This window comes from Micropterus dolomieu, linkage group LG06, assembly GCF_021292245.1.
Source record: "Micropterus dolomieu isolate WLL.071019.BEF.003 ecotype Adirondacks linkage group LG06, ASM2129224v1, whole genome shotgun sequence".
Taxonomy (NCBI): Eukaryota; Metazoa; Chordata; class Actinopteri; order Centrarchiformes; family Centrarchidae; genus Micropterus; species Micropterus dolomieu.
In genome coordinates, this window is record NC_060155.1 from 4,097,324 (window position 1) to 4,106,890 (window position 9,567).

Consider the following 9,567-nt stretch of genomic DNA (forward strand, 5'->3'; position numbering starts at 1 on the left):
GAAGTGTAGAGGTGTGATCTGGATATTGATAGTGACTTAAATCCTGTATACATTTTGTTTCTTTACATCACACATAATAAAAAAAGATCTCCTCTTTTTTTCTTTTCTCAAATAACTCATGGTTTCTATCTTTAAAAAATAATGGATTGGATCCTGAACACTATGCTCTACCAAGAAGTAACAAAAATAACAAAACCTTGACCTTCAACTTTGATGAGTTTAGTGACCAAGAACTATTTTACTCACCTTCCCCTGGAATATTAATCCCATCTGAATGTGACAGAACTCTTTCCAGTTCTCATTCTACTGCCAATGTAACTTTACCTTTTAAACTTGTTTTCTATAAATAACTACTATACTATAAACTATAAATAACTATAAATAAAAACAACATGGAACATTGTTCAGCTATTCAACTATTTCCTTTCTATGTGGTAGAACTCTTCCGGGCAAACATCTGGAAAAGATTGCTGAGCAGATTAGGATCCATAACATCAACGCCCTGCTTGTCATCGGAGGATTTGAGGTATGTAAACTTTACCTGATTTTTGAGCATAATGACTTTTATCTTAATATCACAATCTTTCTGAACATCTTATTACTTAGAAAAAAGAACAGGCTTGCCAGTATTTGTTGTAATTAATTTTATTTTAGTCTGTTGTATAATTAAGATAAACTGATAATTGAATAAAAGCTGAATTCTTGTTCTGTGAAAATATAAATGTGAATTATTTTTATTGTACCTGCCATACAGCATCATTAAGCACTCTTTCTAGTATTGAGTTCATTCTCACCTGTATTTGACTTATATGACATTTCAATTCGCAAAACATGTCTTGACTTCTGTATAACAATATTTTAAAGATACATTCAACACATTTAAATGTTATCGGCTCTCTCCCTGTTTGTCCATATATGGTTATTACGCCATGGCCAAGCTGCAAAGCCAAACCTTGTGATGATTTGTGTGTAAAAACGTCATTTAGAATCCTAAAAATAACCTTAATCAAAAGATGGATTTAAAATTCAGGAGTTAAGTGAACTAGATGTTAAAGACAATGTTTCATTTTTGAAACCTGTAGAATTTTCTTGGTGGGACTAATTTGGGTAACGGGTCATATACAGGTCACGCCTGGGGGTCACTAGCAGGCCCCAGAAGTAGATCGATCTCTGACATAGGTCTTTGCCTCTGTCTTTCCTTGTCAAGATGATGACAGCTGGGCTGAAAAGGAGACGCCGTTGTTCAGGCTCAAAGCTAGCACGTTTTCTTGGAGTCTCGTATGTTTATAGCGTCACTGTCTTAGAATGCAATACATGTGACCTCCACTTCCCAGTGTTATGCAGGTAATGCATTTAAGTCTAGCTTCCAGTAGGATGCCTACACATATTTAGGCCAGTAAAGAATGAGCTTTTATGGTATAGCAAAGGGAAAAATATTGTGGCCCAGGAGGAATTCTTGAGATTGTGGTATTGGCTAGGCATTGTGTTCTCACTCGGTATGCTGATGCTATGATCCCTATCTGATCCCCCATTGACCTCCCCTATAGACCTGCTCCCAAGAATTTTCATAACACATCCTGCCAGGTTTGAATACTAACTGCCCAAATTACATTTTGGGCCCAAATGTAATTTCCATCACTAGTTGAAACACATTTTTAGAATGAAACAGTAAAATAATAAACACATGAAATAAAAATAAAACCAGTCAGTTTTCCAAAATCCAATGGTTTTTGACTTTGGTAGCTTGGCTGGAAAACGAACACTGTCTCCCTCCCTGTCTTTCTGTGTGTGGAGCTTCAACTCTGTCTATGTGTCTCACTGTCCGTCGTGATTGGCCTGGCTCTCTCCCCTTGGCTTCTCCCTCCATTATACTACTCCCAGACCTGTGTCTGTCCCACTCGCCATTACTCTCTCTGAATTTCCTTCTGCATTACTTTTGAGATCCATCTCCCACCAACAGGCCCCACCCACCTCAAAGACCTGTCTTCTATAAGCCCTGCCCAACACAAGTTTGCCTTCCCTACATATTCCACCCAAACAGTGTTCAGATTTCAATCTACATACATTATAGTTCTCATGCTGGAGAAGAGAAATACTCAAAGGTGTCAGTATGCATTTTAAGTTAGTCAAGCTTTTTATTGTGCTCTTGTTAAACGCAGTAGTAGACTTGAAGGAGCTGCTAACTAATAGCAAATTTTTAGTTCACACTAGCAAAGGAAATATAAGCGCCTGTTTCCCATGCCAGTAAAGCCCCTCTTGAAATGAAAAATTTGTAATTGGCGATTTAGCAGATAGATAAACATTAGTGCATGTCTTGCACTGATCAATATCAGCGAGAGACTGCTTGCTCATAGTGACAAAACCATAAAAAATGATCACCAACAGCAGCTTTGTGGAGCATTTTAGCCTCTTTTAGTTGTATAGCTCACAAATTCCACTTTCATCAGCGACGATTATTAGCAACTAGCTGGTGAAGAGAGAAAGGAGCTAAAAGAGAGGTAAATATTCAACAAATCTACATTCATCATCTAGGATTATCTAGGATTAGGCAAAATCAATTAATGCATCTTTAACTGCATTGATGTCTTGTATACTAACTATGGTATAGTACTATAGGATGTAATATGGAATTTGAACACCATCCCCTAAAATCTCCAGGCTCTGTCCACCATGGTTTTTCCTAAAAACTGTCCCATGTCCTCTTGTCCACTGTACGTGTTAGACCTCTTGACTTTTCTCCCACACCTCATTCCCTTTGTCTGTACATCCTCAACAACAAACAATAAGACATTGACTCTTACTGCTGTAGGCCTACGTGGGATTACTGGAACTTTCTGCTGCACGGGACAAATATAACGAGTTCTGTGTGCCCATGGTTATGGTCCCCGCCACAGTCTCCAACAATATACCTGGTTCAGACCTCAGCATTGGCTCAGACACTGCTCTGAATGCCATTACTGACGTAAGTCTGTGGCTGGGTTAAAGTGTATGTGTGTGTTTGTAGTCAGACTTAACACACACACCATCCAGCCTGTAGGAGTTTGGGGCTTCGCTGATTGACAGCTCACTTCCTCTCATTAACCATCAACAAGAAACCTCTGCAAAGGGACACATGATATAGACAAAAAGTTGTCATTAATTGCAATAAACATAGCGATAATGACATCACCAGCAATAAAGTCTATATACTGTATAATAGAGTTTTAAAAAACTGACTTTTCAAATTCAAAATATATCATTAAAAGCTTTTTTTTCCTTTTCAAATAGAAAGCTTGGTTCTCAAACTGTGGGCAAAGGTAAACCTGCAACGAATGAGAAATATATAAAGAAACATGCAGTTTTTGTTAAAAGTCATATCATTTCAGTATATTAAACTTAAGGGATACACAAGAGAAACAGTTTGAGAACCGTCACTGTGTCAGTGGGATGTAATATTGTCTGTGTAAACACAGGCAGCCTGACACTCAACAACCAAACGTGGTAAGTAATATATTCGTTGACCTAAATGGAATGTATAAGCTTAACCTTCTGCTTTCACATAAACCATATCATAATGGTAGTAAATGATAGTGACATTAGAAATGAAAGATGAAAACAAAGACTCAAACACAACAATTCAGACTGGCAACAAAGATGCTTTAGAAAATGAAACAGTAGAAACTCACAACTTATCACTAGGGGCGTGACGAGACACTTAACCCACGAGACGAGACAAGATTTTAACACTATTTTTAAGAAATCTATAATGCTAAATTATATGAAAACTTTGAATATTAAACACTTTATTCCCTGCATTCTGATGATTTTTTTCTGCACCCGTTAGGCGGATTTTTTTATATAAAACATTCAGGTGGCAGGTGACAAATCACAATCTATAGCCTATCTATAACAGATTATAAATCAGTGCAGCTCTCATTCATTCTGTGCTGCTTTCAGATCTGTTTCTCCTGTAGAGCAACAACATCCCTGCTGAGTCATGAGTCACATTTAGTCTTCCCTCCTCTTTGTGTCTTTGTTTGGGGAAGTAACCTCTTTAAATGTGACTATGGCACTTTTTCACTTCAATAATAAATAAATTAATTTTAATTTAGTTAGAAACTCCTGGACTTTAACAGCTCTGGTTTAAACAGATTTTATGCTCATGTTCAAAACTTTCTGCACATACAGACTCACATGTCACACTCCCACATATGTGGTCTCTGACATGTCCAGAAAAAAATCAGAATATAACGAGAATGTGATCATTTCATGAGAAGTGTTCCTGCCCTTTACTCTGCTGTGCCTTACTTTATTAATCCACTGGAAGTAACGTTATCCCCTTCAGACCGTTTGCTGCATGTGAAAGCGAAAGTAACTGAAACACTTGTGATCAGGCGGAAATCTCACCACAAATCCACACGGTAACTTCAGCAGCTCTGATAAAGTTCAGCCCACAGTTCCAAACAGAGCAACGTTGCGCTTCAGTTTTTAGATGTTTAGGTTGCAAAACTCTCAGGGCGTATGCCGGTGTGGCACCAGCTGAGCGGAGTTGATTAGCTCCATAAGTCTACCTTATCAGTTTGTCACTGCGTGACAAAGTTAATGTGTGGTTTGACAGCATGTGAAAAATGTCAATGTCAATTGCGTGAGTCTCGCGAGACAGCTTTTTACCTGACGAGAAATCTTGTCACAATTTAATCTCGTGGCACGAGATCTCGTCACACCCCTAATTATCACAGAAGCTAATAAACAGGATTTGGCTAATGTCCACACACACTGCATTAGGACACGTAGTGCGGAAAAGCCTTGTTGCTGGTTGTTGTAGGAGGCGAGCTTGTCAGCAAAGGTCCCAGGTAAGTGTTGAGGCATGCAGTGACGTGTTGTGGCATGTTTTTGGCGCGTGGCCCTGGCGTGTTCGTGCAGCTTTCCCTGTGTTTGTTTGGAATAGAACACTCTGCCAGCATCACTGAATGCAGTCTACATTTTAGTCTTGTTGTTGTCCAGGCCATGCCCTCTGTCAGACTTCAACCTCTCTGCATGCCTGATTTAAAAAAAGACAACGCCATTTGCTTCTTGCACATAAAAGGAAGCGTCACACAGAGCCTCTGGAGTCCCTCCCCAGCCTTTATCTTGTCCTGTCAACACCGGTACATGTCAGCCAGGCTGAACACCCCCCTACTCCCCTCCCATCCCATCTCCTCTCAGCCAATGGGAAGCCAAAGCCCCCGTCACCTGGAGAGAGCCAGCCAGCAGCGCACACACTGCAGCCCATACGCACGACACAGAGCTGCATCCTCATGGTCTCAGCTTAATTGAAAGGGCTCCCTTTAGTTGTGTCCTTCAACCTTAGTGGTTTGAAAACAAATCCTTAACACAGATCCTCAAGGTAAACTAAGTGCCACTGACCATATCTTAAAAGAAAAACTTAAACGTGGTAACGCTCCTTGTTTATTTAAACCAGCATCAGTTTCACCCCCTTAAGTTTTTAAATCTGTTGCAGCACATATTACAGACAACCAGAAAAGTGCATTGTTTTTCTGTTTAGTAATGGCAAATATAGTATACCACACAGTTTCAACCCCAAGAATGTCAGATAACAAGGTAACGAAGGATACAAGCCAAGGGGAGCCACTGTGCACCATGAAGCAGCCTTTAAAATCACTGAAGTCTCCTAGACAAGGAAGGACACACTGGCAGGGAATCAGAGATGTAGTGTGCCCCCTAGTGGTCTAACCCCATATTACGGCCACCACCATCAGGCTTTTGAGTCCCTGCTGCAGCTGTACGAGGGCCGGGCTGACTACGAGGAGCTTTGCATCCCGATGTGCATGCTGCCTGCGACCATTAGTAACAATGTGCCCGGCACCGACCTCAGTATCGGCGCCGACACGTCCCTCAACGCCATCGTGGAGGTAAGGGCCAGTGGAAAATCCAAAACAGCAGGAAAATAACATCTATAGTGGCATCTATAGTGTTGCCTGTCTTATAATGACAGTTAATGTGATGAAGATATAAGAGAGCAATGAATGAAATAATGACTAAGCTGTATATGGAATCACAACTTAAAATCCGATTGCTTGGGTAACAGGACTTGTGATGGCTAAAAAGGTGGAGAAATCCCAGTTTAACCTGTTAAGATACCTTGAGAACACAGAATCAGTCCTGCTTGCTATGTAGAGAGTTGAATTATGACCCCAGTTCATCTCAGAAGTGTTTATGGGAAAAGCTGTATGAGAGAATTGGAGTAAAACTACAATCTGTAAGTAGACATTTTCCTGCTAATCCAAAAAACACAACTCTGATGACCACAATGTGCTTGCATGTCAGTGACTGCTGTTATGTTGTATTGCTGATGAGGACCTTTATTTTGGAAGCGGCTGTGTGTCAGATCCTTCTCCTCCTGCTGGTTTGTGAAGCCGTTTGTGTTTGAGGAGTGAATCCCTGTGACACGCTGTTCTGGATTACAAAATGTTTGTCAGTGCTCCTGTTTTAGCTGCTGCACTGTTGATACCAGATGAGTGAAGTCTGCCATCAAGACCAATACAAGCGGCAGAATTTTAGACAACTAAAAAAGAGATAAAAGAGATGTTTATGTATACCATCCACCTCTGATAGACTTCATTCATCTGGTTGGACCAAAGGCCCAGTATGCACAGGTCAACTCAGTGTAGTCTGATTCTTTTCAATATGGGAATCTTTACCCTCTTACAACCTTACAGTTAAGCTCAAAAACACATGGTTGTAACTTTTCAAAGGAAATCTTAATTCAGCTGCCATAAGTTTTCACATCTTAGAACAATGAAAAGGCCCTTCAAATGTTGGTTAAACCTTTACTGTCTCATAGAAGACAATCAAGAACATGAAATTAAAGTCCTGAAAATACATGATTTATTATGCAAAATGTGTTTTAGTTGTAAGTAAAGTAAAACTTAATTCACTTCTCTACAATTCGCCTGCAATAAAGAGTTGACCTGTGCATCGCTGTTTGATCAGACTTTATGGCTGCATGTTTAGTCAGTATTTGATGACTAAAGTAGAGCTGCAGCTGATCATTATCAATTCTTCTTTTGATGGTCTACAGACATAAAGCTAAATTCCCATCAGTTTTCCTCAGATTGTTACTTAGACTGAGCACAAACCAAAAAGCCAAAAGTATTACATTTATAGTACATTTTAGCCACAAACTATAAATATTTATATGATTAATTCCTCTAAAATGGTTATTCAGTTTCTGTTGATTGAATAACAGATCCTTTCAGCTCTACTTTAGTGTTTGTCGATCACAAATCAATCTGCTTGTGACTAACTGTATAATCGGTGTGCGATTCAGACGTGTGATCGCATCAAGCAATCAGCCAGCGGCACAAAGCGGCGGGTCTTCATCATTGAGACCATGGGGGGCTACTGTGGCTATCTGGCCACTGTGGGCGGTCTTGCTGCAGGCGCCGACACGGTCTACATCTACGAGGAGCCGTTCGACATCCGGGACCTGCAGGTGAGAGAAACAGCCTGCTTATAGCAAAATCATTTTCCAAGTTTTTCTTGAAGTATTTGGTAACACTGTTTTAGTAACATTTAAGCGCTCCCGTGGTCCTTGCATCTCCCTCCAGTGGCTTATTTTCAGATGAGTACATTTTTTAGAACATCAACAGGAATGACTTTATATCTGCTTTAAACACAAATACATATATCATTTCAAAATTCTGCCCTTGGCTGTAATGAAGCAGCAGAGATCACACTCGCAGCAGCTTCCCTCAGTTCCATCACTGCCTGGGTGTTGCAGGAGTGTGCAGGTGACCCAGATTATGGCAGTGCGTATGAGGAAACTTATTAATAATCCCTGAGCTGCATCACTCATTCCATGACAGACAGATCCTATCACCACAGATCAGGTCGGGGGGATTAGAGATGTCTGGGCTGTCATCGTGTTTATGTTGTTACTGTGTCAAATAAACAAGACAAAACCTCTATGCAGTTCGTTGCAACTTGATTTAACCTTTTTAAGGGCACACGAGCCACAGAGCCAATGCAAAAATATTCAGAATTATTTTTTTTTTAATCTACAATTAGATGTCTCTGATTTAGGGTTTTTACTTGTTTTATTAGTTTTTTTTATGTGATTGCCTTGTGTGAGCCACTACTTTACAAATAATATACCATTGCATAGCAACAGAAGATTAATATTGATTGAATTAGGTTAAGATAGTTCTTTATTAGACATTTTTAATAGTCAGTTTGCTACAAAGTGTTATAATTTGAAAAAGGTAAAAAAGGTTGTTCCTCCTGAAGACATTTTGAAAATTGCAGAAATGATTAAAAATAAAGGAAACAAGAACTGAGTATTATAGATTCAAAACTCAAACAAACCTTTCTTTTGCATTAAATCTACTCTTTGCCTCATCAGAATGGTAGAAACAGCAAATGCGGTGTCCCCTGGTGGTGTAAACGTCACCCTGCACCTCTCCATTCTGGGGAGTGGTGAGACAGAGGCGTGATATTTGCGGCTGGGTCAGCTGCTCGTGCAGGTTGCAGGCCGCTTTCGCTCCGGTTTAATGTGAGGTTTCGCTCTCTGTTTTTAGGCCAACGTGGAGCATCTGACGGAGAAGATGAAGACGTCCATCCAGAGAGGCTTAGTGCTCAGGTGAGGCTCAACACTCCAGATACCAGGCCATTTGTTCTCTTTTTGAAGGTTACACAGCTGTTTCCTTGGCATTGCAATGCTGTTTAGATTTGCATGGCAGTGTGTGTTTGTGTAGGACTGAGGGAGAAAACACGAACGAAAGGAGTGGAAAAATATGTCCATACTTTTTTATGGTAAATCATTTACATTTTGTGGTGTTATTGCAAATATGTATTTGTTTTTAGTTCATTACATTTTTAATATCGTTTGCAGCAAATGGACCTTACAGACTTGACTTCATGTCATCTATTGTGGCTATTTTGGTCCACTGCACCATCACGCTGTTGAAATTGCTCCCAGCAGGATGGAGGTCTGTGGAAATGGGACAAATGTAGTACTTTGGACAGTGTGTAGGTGACATTGTGTGCTGAAGTTTGCACAAACGTGTGATTTCATTATTAGAAGACACACTGAAGTATAATGGTGCATTGCAAGTGGCTCTGCAGGCTGCAGAGGACAGCAGACTGATGCCTTGGCTCAAAGGCACTTGAGAACAAGCTTGAGGACACTGCTTACTTTGTCTTTCATCAGTCTAAAAAAATCTCACTTGCCTCTAGTGGCGTCTACTCATGCAGATAGTTTGGGTTTTATTTGTCCAGGTTTTTATATATCTGTCTGAGAGATTTATGTCTCCACCCCAAAACAATGGAGATTAATAGAAATTGTATCATTGAAAAAACCAACATCAAAATCTCTTTTCAGAATCTGCGTGGATTATCCACAGAATTCACTGTCCGCAACTTTCATAGGGGATTATTTGTGATGTAGAAAGTAGTTCCACAGAGAACAGCAGCTTCTGTTGGAACAACTTAGAAGTTACTTCAGTGAGTCCTTTAACTGACCTGTTGCCCTTGTTATGTGTGTGTGTGTGTGTGTGTGTGTGTGTGTGTGTGTGTGTGTGTGTGTGT

General features: G+C 40.1%; 1 protein-coding gene and 1 long non-coding RNA gene across 5 annotated transcripts in view; one reads left to right on the forward strand and one right to left on the reverse strand.

The window, feature by feature from the left end:
* LOC123971842 overlaps positions 1 to 4,614 on the reverse strand; it is a 9,198-nt gene extending 4,584 nt beyond the window's left edge. The window contains exon 1 of the long non-coding RNA XR_006825311.1: positions 4,387 to 4,614. This is a non-coding gene — a long non-coding RNA (uncharacterized LOC123971842). The remainder of the gene's footprint in view (positions 1 to 4,386) is intronic.
* Positions 1 to 9,567, forward strand: part of LOC123971841 (ATP-dependent 6-phosphofructokinase, platelet type-like) — a 36,550-nt gene that overhangs the window by 23,492 nt on the left and 3,491 nt on the right. For 2 of the 4 annotated variants that reach the window (XM_046050860.1, XM_046050859.1), the window contains exons 16-18: positions 2,810 to 2,962; positions 7,310 to 7,474; positions 8,559 to 8,620. In XM_046050860.1, coding sequence (XP_045906816.1) covers positions 2,810 to 2,962; positions 7,310 to 7,474; positions 8,559 to 8,620 — 380 coding nt within the window. Of the gene's footprint in view, positions 1 to 2,809; positions 2,963 to 5,738; positions 5,892 to 7,309; positions 7,475 to 8,558; positions 8,621 to 9,567 lie in introns of all 4 variants that reach the window. The other 2 variants (XM_046050857.1, XM_046050858.1) reach the window with 1 other exon arrangement.